The following is a 13,787-nucleotide window of genomic DNA, read 5'->3' as shown; positions in this document are numbered from 1 at the left end:
TTGTTATAGCAGGAAACACATGTGTAATGATGTATTATTCATCATTGCTTGCACTAGTTGATTCGTCTCAGAAAGAGCCAAGGCACTGGTTCTTAAATTTTTTGTAACATCCAAATTAGAAAGTCAAACAAATAAGTACATAATAAATTATATGTACCCCTGGATATCATTATGGATGCTAAACTTGTGCAAATAAAAATGCAAGTCAAACTTGGCCACACTGTCAGTTCCAAGACACGAAAGACAAGGTGGCCCTCATATAAAACTGTGACTTTTCGTCACGAAAGCATGTTTGTCAGATACAAAACATGTTTTCTTGAGGAAAAGTCCGTTTCTCTTTTCTTGTTAAAATTCTGTTGATATTGTACTTGTACTTATTCCTCAGCAGGCATTTTGGTTTGTCACAGCAGGAAAGGCACAGCTGCCGCTAATAACATTAATGATGGCTTCATTACAGCAATTACTGCAGCGCAGCAGCTAATACTGTTACTACTTATACCTTTCTCTGGGAGGTCTAAATGCTGTGAAAGACGTCTGTTAATTTGAACTTTTCTATTTCAGATTCCTGAAAAAGATAGCTTGGATGGAATTCAGCCACAATAAATGTTAGGTTACAGTTCTGACTTCTATGACATGTTTCTTTCTTTCTTTTTTGCTTTTATGTATGATGTCCTGCATGTAAACTGTAGCCAAGAAAATTAATGACAGTGATAAGATTGTATATGGATTGCTGCAAGATTTGTTTTTGTATTGTAGAGTCAAAATAAAGAGTGCAAGATTAGTTTTGGAACAAATATCAGAATTTTATTCCACATACTGCACTTCAGGTGTCTGCATTTGAATCACATCTATCACAAACAAAAATGCCCCATGGTACAAATAAATACACGTTCAGTGAACAGAGAAATGTGGAATGTTTTTTATACTTGGACTTTTGTGTTCATTTGTAGAATCCATATTTGTATACAGTATATTTACTTTTTCTTCAAAGTACCTTACAAACAATACCAGCAAAATGAAGATGTTCTTTTCCCAAATAAAGTGCATTTATACTACTCTCTCTTTGAATCACAAAAAGAAAAGAAGAGATTCTCTGACATGAAACACTAGTATAGACACCACTGATTGGGAAAAGGCCTGAAAGTGAGCAGAACAGCTGGATAAGATTACATTACAGTTAGCTTTTTTCTTTACAGGTGATCAGAGCTGACCTGATGACTCCTTTATCACATCAAGATATAAAATAACTTCCTTCCTATCAGTAGAATATATAAGACAGTGTATTTCAAAAATGTTAATCCCTACCCCAGAAGATATAATTAACAGTCACGTGAAGAACACAACAACAGAATAGGAATAAAGTCATGTTTCAAGTGTTCATTTGATAATTACTGCGAATAGTTTGTCATTAGAAACATAAATGCATATTCCATGTATGGCTGATAACATCCATTCTGCAGTATTTTGATGGTCTAGGCTTCCTGACAGAAACTCTCACACTAAAGGGTTATAAATGACCATTAACAGTGGATATCTTGAACCACTGGAGGGCAGTAGAGTATATGTCAAATTTACAACAAAAAAAACAACTGGTTGATGCATGTGCTGCATGGGGATTTTAAAATCCTTGTTAGACCCTTAAACATTGTTAGATTTGAGGATGGATTACAATCAAGATAGACTCACTGGTCACTTCATTGGGTAGACCGGTACGTTGTAATGCAACTGACTTCTAAGAGGTGCAATATGTAAGAATTGTCCAGCTGTTGAATTCATACTCAAAACAAATAGGGGGGCAGCATATTATCAGAGTAACCACCAACTGCCACATACTGTAGCAGGGGCTAGCTAGTTAGCTCAGTTAGCTGTACAGCTAGCAGTCCGGACAGGGAGCTTGGAGCATTGGGGCAGTGTTAGGGAGCTTTGGACCGGGATGGGGCAGGGCTTGCGGGTTAGCATACTAACTTCAGTAGATATCTCTGTAACATGTCATGAAGTCAAAACTGTTCATTTATTGATATTCTATCGACAGTTAATTCAACTTTTGAGTGTTTTCAACTGAAATGTTTACATATTGCACCCTTAATGATGGGTTATGTAAAAAGATTGTATATTGCCAATACAACACATTTCAACTTTCAACTTTGTAGCTCTATATAGTTGTTTTGCTTCATCCAGCTTGTTGTTTTTCACAGATGAAACCAAAACAGCCGACAGCAAACGCTGGAGAGCAAACGTGAACATTTAGCAAGTTAAAACTAGTTAGTTTGGGATGAACGTCTGGACTAGAAAATAAATGTCAGATGTTGAAATTCAGCCTTGTTGTGCGGTTGCTGTTGTTGATTGAATCAGTTTACATTTGTGGAGCTTCGAAAGCATAATCAAATCAAAGCTGGATTAAATTGTTTAAACCCTACTTTCTGCTCGGACTCAGTAAATCAACTTGTTGCAGTATTAGTGACAGCAATCCTCACACACAGCTGTCAATGGTTTGCATAAGATTATGTACAATATTAAGAATGAACTATTGAGGATGAATACAACCACTGGGTGGAAAATAAAGTTGTTTTCCTGTTTGTCCTTCTCAGGACTGTTGCTGAGATGATAGATTCAAACACCTTTATCAGTATGTTACATAGCAAAATGTGAGCTTTTCTTTAATCAGTCTTGACTACCTAGCTTGTACTGTAACAACAATCATTTTGATGACACTGTTTTACAGTAACAGGTTCATTGTGATATACTGTACCATGTCTGTATCCACAAACCCTACCTATAGAGCCCTTTAACAAATTACAGTATGCTACATCCATGACTGCCTGCTTCTCTTGTTTTGGCTCAAAACAACACATGGGCTCACTGTATATGTGCTTATAATTATTTTTTACACACTACTTTCACAAAAGTAATCATCTCTGTGCCTGTGTGACTTGTTTATAAAGTATCAGAGCGCTGAGAACTGTTACCGGCGCCAAACTGCTTCCGCTCATTTCCAGTTTGGTTCCTGCTGTGACCCTTGCTGAGTCAACCGTGCTGAGTGTAATCACTCCACATTTCTTAACTCGCTCACTCACAAACACATCCATGGACCACAGGGGTATGGATTTAAATGCATGAAAATCAGCTGCTGACACTGCTGCCTCCTGTGGCAATGTGAGGGTGTGTACGTGTGTGTTTGTGTGGAGGCTGCAGTCGGAGGGAGAAAAGGGCTGTGGTAGCCCTCCTGCGAAGGGGAGATAAGCGCTGAGCCTGAGCTCTGTCAACCCTGCTTTCTTCTGCAGCAGGACATAGCCTTCAAGAACCACCAGAAATAGACCCAAGGTGGCTTCACACACGCACACGCGCACACACACACACACACACACACACACACAATCCCCTGCGACAGACAGAGCCAAACAGTGCCTGATGTGACATCCACTGACAGAGTGCCTGCTTTGGCTTTGTCTGACTGCGCATATCAGCTCAGCAAACTGCTGCATGAAGAACAAAATGAGCTTAATCATCTTGTCGCTCTCTCTAAACTGAGACTGCATGCCATTCATGTTGTTTGACGCAAATATTACAGTGTCCATCCCCCTGTTTCATTGTCTCGTTGATAAGCAGTAAAAGAAGAAAGGGCTGGTTGAAAGACAAAATAGAGTGACTGGATTTGGTATTCACAGTATTCAGCATGTTTTGATCGGTAAAGCACTTTTTGACCTTCTTGTACCTATAATACATGTACAGTACATACCATATGACATGCGTTCACGGAGACCCACACACATATACATCTGATAAAGTGTTCCACATTACATTAAGAGTCTTCTTATTAAATACTTTATGATAGAAAATCAACAGATAATGCACCTTTACAGTAGAATATTTTACTCCTGCTTAAGTTAGAATCAGTCAGTGATTGGAATCAATAAATAACATTTCATATACTCTGAAACTGGAATGTACATTGTTTGTAAGTGCTTGACTCCTGTTGCATTGTTCTTCCAAAAAAGGCATCTTCTTTTTCTACTATCATCCCATTTCGGGACCCCATGGGGTCACATTTTGGGTGGGATGCCACCTGTTGCAGCCTTCTCTAACGGTGACCCAGCAGGACTTTGTGTCACCACCGCAGCCCCGACAACCCCTCGACCTCCAGCAGAAGTGTCAGACCTTCCTGCTGTGCCTCCCTGCTTCTCCTCCACTGCCTTAGTCTGCTGGTCTTTGCTCTTGGCCCCCTCCTGGGAGCCAAGCTTGATTGGCCCGAGAACGTTTTTGGCCACGGTGGTCAGCTGGCTCACAAAGCTCGTCTTTTCACCAGGGGAGACAGGCCGTGACTTACAGAGGGAAGGTCCACAGAGGGAGGGGGTGACGGCAGTCGGGGACGGAGAGGGAGAAGGTGAATGCTCCTCCACCACCTCCAGCCGACATTTGTCCTCCCAGTCTAGGGTTCCCCGGTAACAGTTGACTGGCCCGAGCCCCTGCCTCACCTTGCCCAGCGAGAGCGGCTGCCCATGCGGGGGGACGACCGGTGCAAGAATGCGAGCTGGGAGTTTGGGGCTCTTGGAGCCGAGGTCTGGAGTCCTCGAGTCACTGCCCTCAGCTCCAGCCTTTCGCAGGCTGTCACCCATACCTGAAGGTTTAAAGGTTTTATTCATGCTGAGAGGACCTGCTGTCACTGTTGCACCGATGCTGATGGGTTTATCAGGAGCAGAAGCAGAGTTCTTGGTGAAGGTACCAGGTAAACCAGGCCGACACTTGTTGCTAACATCCTGCTTTGGTTCAGTTCTGATCCCTAGCTGCTCCCGGGGATCTTTACTGTGAGATAACACATCTTTGGCTTCCCTGTGGTCATGCTGTTTTGGAATCAGACTCTTTTCAGGCCCCATATGACCACCTAGACTTCCTGTTGTTTTGGTAGGGGTGCTAGGAGTTGTAGCTTTCGGGGTGTCTGTACCCAGTCTGGAGCTTGGACCAGCCTGCGAGCCCAGGGGCAGCTCACCTGTATGAGGTTTTCTTGTTAAGGATGACTGAGATACTGTCGCTCCAACTCGACTCAATCTCTCCAGAACCGCCGCGGTATCAATCTCCCTTTCTTTCGACCTCTCCCTCCCTCTCTCCCTTTCTTCCCTCTCTCTCCCGGCCAGCAGTGTTTCCCTACTGAGGGGTGACTCTTGTCTCCCGAGTCTCCTCACAGGCTTCAGGACCCCGGTCTCTGGGATAGTTGAGGATGAAGGCAGGGGAGGAGGATTAGGAGGCAGGTTTTCCCCTTCTGTCTCAAGCAGGCTCTGGAGGCCGAGCTCACAGAGGAAGGCGTCCTTACGGTACTCAGAGTGCTGCACCTCCAGGCTGTGCTTCCTCAGCGGACCCCCCAGCCCTCCTGTAGAACTGGACTGGGTCAGGGGCGAGCCCAGCTTCTCTGCTGACTGCACCCGTTTGAGAAGAGGTGATCGAGGGGGTTCGGCACTCTTGGGCCTGGGGCGGACCACTGGAGGTGAGGAGTGGAGCTTGGCGGGGAAGGACTGTGTGGTGTTGGAGCTCCCAACAGTGTGGCCAGGCAAAGGTGGCGGTGAAGACTGGGTAGGGGAGGGTGTGTGGGCAAGCGGGGACAGGGGGATGTTACCAGCTGACTTACAACGAGCAGAGCGATACTGACGGTGGAGTTTAGGGGAGAGGCCGTGCAGAGAGCTGGGCCTCATGTGCTGAGATGGAGCGGGGGAGTTTGGAGTGCTGGAAGCTGGTGAGCTGCTCTGGGAGGAAGCACCTGAAGGAAAAAAGAAGATTAAGTTAAATTTATAATACCTGAAGGAAAGGCAGACTTTTGATTTTAAAGTAAAGAGAATTTATGGGTCGCACAAACTCTGGTTTTAAAAGCTTTCTTTCTTTCTGTTCTGCAAGTACATTTGGAAAACTCTCAATTCTATGTTCTACAAATATATCTATTTTTCTCAGTACAATCTTTAAACAGGAATTTGTTTCTAATCTTGTGTCCTACCCAGGTACGAGGGCTCAGGGGTGGAACGGTAGCCTTGAGTCGGGGACCGGGCAGACAAGCTGTGAGTCGGAGAGCCAGGAAGACTCTCACTCGAGGACAGAGAGCGGTTCAAAGAGGACAGGCTGCGGCTGGTGTGCAGCAGATTGGACTGCTTCGTGATCTTACGGAACAATGAGTTACGCTTCTTACTGCAGAAAAGACGGGGTGAAAAGTAATATTTGAGCACTCAATGTTAAACAGAGTACAACAGTGGTTTTGACATTTCTACCATTTTCAGAAGCATTCAGAGTTTTTTCCTGATGAAAATCAACTTGCAGACACAAGATAATCAATCACAGTGAACTTATTTTATAACTCACTTTGTTGTTATTAATTACAGGATGTTGAAAGATCTTGACATTTCATGCTAGACGACCAAAATGCATTAAATTAAAGAGCTATGCAGTTGGAAAATCAAACCCTGAGCACAGCACAGACATTTGCAGTGGTGCAGGTGTGTAAGCTCGTACCTGTCCTGGCTCTCCTTGCCCACAGTCCTCTTGTTTCGTCGGGCCATCTTACACTTGTAGCTAGCCTTGCGGGCGGGACCCACTTTAATTGAAGTGTTTTCAAAAGGCGTGGTTGTCACCGTCACCTTGTTTCCACTCTACACAGATCAATGACATTAAATGATTCCAACAGTAATGCCTTTAATTAAGAACCTACAGAAACTGATGGACCAACAAAGTGTTTCCAGTACACAGTTCAGTACCTTGAGGATGAGCTCAACCACTTCAGTGTGGACCAGACCATGGACAGGCTCCCCGTTGACATGAGTGATGAGGTCACCAGCACACAGGCCAGCTTCTTGGGCGGGCCCACCGTCCTCCACATGCTTCCAATTCACAAAACATTTTTAGAAATGTAATTCATAACACAACAAAACAAGTTACACGTTAACATTAACAGGACAGTATTTTGACAGCAATCAATCCAAAGATGAGCTTGAAGTTCTTCAGTCTTCATTTGTGTGCTGCCAGATTAAAGGACAGAATTTATTGTTTCCTTTTAGTTGGACTGAAAATAATACTAGTGAAGGTTGTTTTACACATCAAAGTGGTTAAATTTGTGCCCCGAAACTTAAATCATTCACCAGCTACTCAACAGTTGGAGATGTTAATGAAATCTCATTGTCTTTTGTTTTCTTTGATCCCTGTTTAATGCCTAGACTTTAAAATACACACGTGACAGCACCACCTTCATGTAAGGTCACTAACTTCAGTTTCAGTACATGACATCTCCAACTCTACATACTATATGTTTCTTACCCAAACAATGTGATGCACGCTGTAGATATCACTGTCTCCGATGTAGACCCTGATGGCCCTGAGAGTAAAGCCGTACTTCTTTCCAGAGCGATGGATGGTGATGGGTGAGCGCAGCACGCTGACTGCTGGGAAGAAGTCTCTGCTGGGTGAAGAGTCACGGGACGATGGGTTGGACGAGAAAGAATGGGGAGACATCGGGCTGGCCAGCGGAGAGAAGCCACCATGCTGCTCCACTGGAGGCCGGCAGAGATTAAAGAGAGGAATGAAATATTGTAGAAAAGTGAAACAAACTAATATTCCCAAAAAGATGTCATTCTCGTCTTTCCTTGGGCCTCTCACCTGATGGTATGATGACAGACAGGGCCGTGGCAGAAGCCGACTTGATGACCTTGTTTCCAGGTCTGGAGTTGCGTTTTTCTCCATCACCAGACAACTGCTGATGGCGTGCTCTGCGGAGGACCAGATCATTGGTGGCCCGCGGCCCTAGAGGGTCGTACAGGGGAGTCATCACGTCACGACCGGATGCTGCAGGACCTGGGGATAATGTGTTGATGGCTGTGGTAACTCCCGCGGTCTCTCCATGTCTTGGGGATTTATCTGTGAGGAAGTCAAAGCAGGTGGAAATTACAGTTATTTAAGTTAGTGTCTGGTGTTAGTAGCATTCAGAGGTGAAAATAGCAGTGCTAAGAATTTTCCAGCTGCCCACTCACTCAGCAGTAGCCATGTAATGAGGTGTTACAGGCTGCTTTTTCACTTCCTCTGCTCTTACCCCCCCTTGCTGTCTCTGTCTGATTTATGGTTCATCACCTTCCCTTTTGCCCTCTCTCTCCTTGCCCTCTCTGCCTTCACACCCTCTCCCTACCTAAGAGACTCCCCCTGCTAACACACCTGCTCCGTTGATCTCCTTCAGACTGCTCCTCTGCTCCAGGAGGCTCGGTGAGGGGATGCTGGTCCCGTCCAGCGAGGCCCCACGGACCTTAATGGGCACCTGACGGGAGAGGAAGTCCGGCTCACCGTCTTGTGGTGAGGCAAAGCGATGTGTGTCCATCAGTGCTGAGAAGCGTCGACGAGCACCAAGGGGAGGACTTGCATCCCCCTCCATGTAGAGGGACTCTGAACAAGACAAGCGCTTCCTGTGAGGAGACACAGAAACAGTCACATAAGAGAATGCAAACAGTGTATCATTCAGGATGTTATGCACAGCAGTGCTTTGAGCTAAATGCTAACCAGCTTGCCAACATGCTCAAAATGACAATGTTAAAATGCCCAAACATAGTAGGTGTTATGTTTACTATGTTCACCATCTCAGTTGAAGAAGTATTTCACCACTGGAAAAATGGCCCTTAGATTAAAAACTGGGTAGTCTACGCAGTAGGAAGACTTAAATATTTTTGAAATTGGCACAACATGACCAGAGAAAAAAGAGAAAAGGGGCTGTCGTAACCCCTTTTGGTCAAAAGGTAGAAAACCTACAACAACCAGAATGCACTGTGCCTCACTGATCAATAAACACTCAAGCTGCTGGGTGATGTATTGAGACTTGGGCAGTGCTTCGTTTTGGCTCGGCATCCGTTTTGAAACAGGAAATAATACTGTATTCTACACAGTACACTAAAATATGTTTTTGAAAACATTTTAGGCGAGAGACAGATGATGAAGAGGATTGTGGTTGATCAACACTGCCCAGTTTTTCAATTTGTGTTGAAAGATGTTTTCAGCCTTTTTTCCACAGTACAGGAACAATACCAGCCACTTCTCTATTGTAGCTAAATAGTATGCGAAAATATGACCCTGATGAGGTTTAAGGGAAGAAATAGGTAGTGTGGTAACAAACTTTTGGTTTATAGTTCATCAACAAGGCCTAGTTTTGACATCTTGACTAGAGTTTGGAGAGAAGCCCTTCACTTGATCCAAGGTGGATTTTTGCTAGCAAAGGCGAAGAAGGCTCTAGGAGCATTGTTCAACAACATATACTAGCAACACTGTAGTGATACGTAGTGAAGCTGGTTGAACATTGGCAAAGCTGCCTTTTTACCATGTTTGCAAATATTTTCTGATTAGCATACAAGGTACAGCTGAGGCTGAAGGGAGTGTTGTACCAAAATCAATATTGACCTTATGATGGCACTAGATCCAATTCGAAGGGTCACCAAATTTTCAACTTCATGGTGGCCCCACAAAAACTCCTCAAATCATAATTTGTCCTCTGAGGATCATGAATGTCTGTGCAAAACGGCATGGCAATCCATGTTATAATTGAGATATTTCAATATGATACATTGCCATATCTAGTGCCCTGCCACAAGCATGGCTACACAGAAAAAAAGGAAAGATAATGATTTGTGATGTGCATGCACATGAGGACACGTGCTGTCAATGGTGTCACACGATTTCAACGATCAGCAAGTGGTGGTAATGAGCCAGAATATGTTGCAAGACGCTGGCAAAAGCAGAACAGATGAAGAAGACTGCTTGTTGAAAAAAAAGGATGTATATGAAAAATTATTTTTTAAATTTAAATAATGGCTTTGCAAATGAGGAGCTAAATTCATTCAACTCATTTGTTAAAAAGCTCAATGATTAACACAATTTGTTTTGGTGAGTAACACTGAATGTTAACATAGCTTTTGTTTGTTGACAGAAAAACTCCACAGGGCCCCTTTATTTAAAGAAATAACTGAATGTAATGAGCTGCAGTCTAAAAGTAATCATAGCTGCCAGATACTGATAATTCACACTAGATATGGAAGAAGATAAAAATCCAATATGCAGGGTAATAAATGATGAGCCACCTCCACCTTATCAAATCTTCTAACGATTATGAATACAGAATGTATGAATGATTGATTTGTATTTTACATATGAATTGAAAACCAGACATATGCTTTCTTAAGATTGAGGTGAAATTGAGTTATCTATTTCTGCTGTGTGCTCTCAATCAGCAATGTGTCAGGTAATAATATGTAGTCTGGACGCAGCAGGTTCAAGACTTTGCAAGCTGCTCCAGAGCATGACGGGCATAATAACAGAGCAGAATTATGTTTAATTAATCTAGACCCAAGATGAGAGTAAATTTTTCATTTGGGTGGGCTAAAAACTGATAATGAGAGGTCTCTTCATGTCTGCTAATAACTGTGAGTTAACAGTTTCACTATTGAGGGACAGCATTACATCACCTGCATTCAATAGTCCTGAAATTACAAATGATTATCCTTAAGCACAACTGGAAAATGACGCACTTTTAGTAAGACGAGCACTACCTCTGAATCATTCATCAACAAATTATGAAAAAAAATGTCACATTTAGGGTTTCTGTGGGACATTTTCCCTTCCTAGTTTTCTAAACTTTGGAGAGGTGGGATCTGTTGTTAACTCAGAGTCAGTGAGAACTCACACTCGCACAAAGTTCTTTTTATACGAGAAGTGTCAGAATTTGTGTCAGTGAGGATGAAAGCTGTTATTCAGGCACACTGAGGTGTGTGACAGCTAGGCTGCTAAAAAAGAGAAGAAGAAAAAAAACCTACAGGGAACCTTCTGACTCAGTGCTATCTGAGGCAAACACGCCACCTCACTTCCAAACAGAAATCACAAACACGCCTCACAAAGCAATCGTTGAATAAAGCCCACTTCTCACATCTCGGGGGATCCAGTCCTCCAGCTCTTGTCTCTCATGCTGAAGCTTCCCAGGCTCTCTCTCTTGGTCACCTTGTCCTCCCGCGGGCCCTTGTGCTCCCGACGGGACACAGAGGTCGTCGCTTTCTGCTCCAGCTGAGATAGATGCTCCATGCTGCTGTACACCTGCAGGGGGACACCGTCAGATCAATAACCATTTGGGCCGTTAGTTATTAACAGCTCTGGATAATACAGCTGGTGAGAGGGGTGACAGCTATTTGTAAGCTGTAATCATTTATTTTCTTTGTTTGTTTCAGGTATCAGATATTTATATTGATAATATGTATCAGACTGATATCAGGTTTTAATTAAACTAATTCATAGGAAAATTCATAAAGCAAAGAAAAAGAAAGTTTTAATAACAGCCAGGATCTTGTGCCAGCTAGCTGTGTAATTTGGTATTTAGCCGTGTTTTGTTTTAAATGCGAATTTAACATGGCGTTTTTCTTTTTAGTATACATTTCTATGAAATAAAAAATGTTAATATGGCAAAATAAATGTCAACAAATCAGATTTTGGTCTTAAATAAATTTTGACTAAATACGTTGCCTAGTTGTATATTATAATATATAATACACGCAACAACATAGCCATACACGCAACAACATAGCCTTCTAATGTAGAAGATTAAATATAATAAAGTATTAGTATGAGTATAGTTTAGCACAGTATAATGAAATAATAAATATAAAATCTAGTTTAATTGATAACAAAATATACCAAATGATTGCTTGTCAAAATAGTTGCTAGTTAATTTTCTACCATGGACTAATCGTGACTAATCACTGCAGCTCCACATTAATAACTAATTAAGCATCAAATACGCATGTGTTAACTGCAGACCTCATTATGTGTTTGTATTCAGCAGAGGCCTTTGCTCGAGTACTCGAGAGCCCTCGACTGTAACTTCAAACACATCTCCAATTTAATTGAAACTGGCCCCTCAAAATGGCACTTTGATTTTCCAAAGAGCTCCTTCACGCCTTCACAAACCAAACGTGAGAGGATGGACCAGGTGAAAGACAGAGGGAAGGCAGATGGGAAGACACAGCTAGTGAGAGAGGATGGAAGTGGGAGAGTTGACAGAGGAAGAAAAAAAGACAGCATGAGGTGGGAAAATCCCACCCGAGAGCGTGACAGAAAAAGAAACACGCTGGCACACTGAGAAGAGAGAGAGAGACTCACAGATCAGAATTAAAAGAGATGGAAAGAGTAGAAGGGGGAAAATAGGGAGGAGTGATTGTCTGGGTCATTAAACACACATCTGTTGAAAGGCAAAAGACTTTAAAGGTGTGCCTCTGAGAGGCTCAAAATAGAAATCAGACAAGAGGAATAAGAAGGAATCATTCTGAGACCTGAGTCAAGGCTCCAGGTGCCTCTCTTTGCACAGTACGACCTTGATTTAATTGTCTCAGACCTTTTTCTATTTTCAAATGAAATGACAAATACAACAGATTGACACAGTGTGAGAAAAACAGAGTCAAACGACAGTGAGGCTGTGAGAGAGATGAAAGAGGAGAGAGGGTAAAGTCAGACCTTGCTGAAGCGAGGAGAACAGGAAGAGAACTGTCTGATCTCTACAGGTTCATCGTCATTGGTGTCATCCTCGTCGTACGTATTGATGTGATGGTAACGATCCGAACGGGCTGGCAGGGAGGGGAGATGAAATATAAGAGCTGTCAGTTGAACATAAAATGTGCATTTCTGAACGGAGCGGTGCCAGAAAATTATTGCACATCCCATAAACCTAATATTGATGTAACTGCTGTACTTTACAGACACATAAATCCAAACGTACTATCGAAGTAGCTGGTGTCCTCCTCTGACTCTAGGTGAGGGATGAACTCGGCCTTCTGTCTCAGCAAAGTGTTCCAGTCCAGCTCCGTGAAGAACGAGTGCTGCTTCACCTCAAACGCTCCACCTGGAGGCAGGGGCACGAACGACACAACCTCAGCCTCATTCATAATGGACAGTAAACTCAACATTTTTATACCAACAATGGATCACATGACGATGTCCACATGAAACGTGGCTCTCATAGTGACAAACCCAAACCCAATCAAACCCCTCAGTCGGAAAGAGCGTTTACAGTGTGTTGCTTAAGTTGAATACAGTCAGAAAGAGTGAGATAGAGGATACGAGCAGCCAAAATAAGTTTCCACCATAGCTTGGCTGGGCTTACCCTTAGAGATAGTGTAAGGAGCTCAGTGTAGAGCGACTGCTCTGAAAGGAGCCTGTTGAGGTGGTTCAGTAGTCTGATAAGGACGTAATCATGTGATCTTGAGAACCCATCTTGTCAGGCATCAAGTCATACACTTGTAGCCGAACACACAGTGGTTGAACCAATCAGCATCCTTTGAGGAGCAACTGGGAGCTAGAGACGGCAGCTTCGTTTAAAGAAGAGCAAAGAGCAGCGCTAAAGGCTTTCTTGATGGAAAATATGTTTTTGCTCCTCTCCCGACTTTAGCAAGATTTTGATATAACAACGGGCTCCGCTGGTGGTCACGCTCTCCCACTGTTGTCTCCATGTAGATAGTGATAAACAGATGGTTCCTCCAATCACCTGCCAAGTATCTTTTGAAAGTGTTTGCCCTTTTCCAAACAGTTTCTAGTGGCACGTTTCCAGATGTTTTTTTCGAAAACAAACCATCTGGCATGTCAGGTTAGGAGAGATCCAGAACATGCTGGAATATATATAACATATTATGGGATACATCTCATATCCCCCAAGAGGATGCTCCTCAGGAGACTAGACATCTAGACTTTCTTGCTTAGCCTGCTGCAGCCGCAAACCAGCCTCTGATAAGCAGCATAAAATGGATGAATGCATG

The 13,787-nt window shown here is 43.1% G+C and overlaps 1 protein-coding gene across 3 annotated transcripts in view; it reads right to left on the bottom strand.

Annotated features, from left to right (window-relative positions):
• Window positions 1-778: 778 nt before the first annotated feature.
• mast1a (microtubule associated serine/threonine kinase 1a) overlaps window positions 779-13,787 on the bottom strand; it is a 77,799-nt gene continuing 64,790 nt past the window's right edge. For 2 of the 3 annotated variants that reach the window (XM_030416852.1, XM_030416861.1), the window contains 10 exons: window positions 12,755-12,877; window positions 12,493-12,602; window positions 10,919-11,082; window positions 8,173-8,417; window positions 7,624-7,881; window positions 7,285-7,517; window positions 6,729-6,851; window positions 6,487-6,623; window positions 5,978-6,165; window positions 4,041-5,746 (listed from right to left, as the gene is read on the bottom strand). In XM_030416852.1, the coding sequence (XP_030272712.1) occupies window positions 4,041-5,746; window positions 5,978-6,165; window positions 6,487-6,623; window positions 6,729-6,851; window positions 7,285-7,517; window positions 7,624-7,881; window positions 8,173-8,417; window positions 10,919-11,082; window positions 12,493-12,602; window positions 12,755-12,877 (3,287 nt within the window). Of the gene's footprint in view, window positions 5,747-5,977; window positions 6,166-6,486; window positions 6,624-6,728; window positions 6,852-7,284; window positions 7,518-7,623; window positions 7,882-8,172; window positions 8,418-10,918; window positions 11,083-12,492; window positions 12,603-12,754; window positions 12,878-13,787 lie in introns of all 3 variants that reach the window. The other variant, XM_030416841.1, reaches the window with a different exon arrangement.

This window comes from Sparus aurata, chromosome 1 (assembly GCF_900880675.1).
Source record: "Sparus aurata chromosome 1, fSpaAur1.1, whole genome shotgun sequence".
Taxonomy (NCBI): domain Eukaryota; kingdom Metazoa; phylum Chordata; class Actinopteri; order Spariformes; family Sparidae; genus Sparus; species Sparus aurata.
This window is presented reverse-complemented; position numbering and strand designations above follow the sequence as displayed.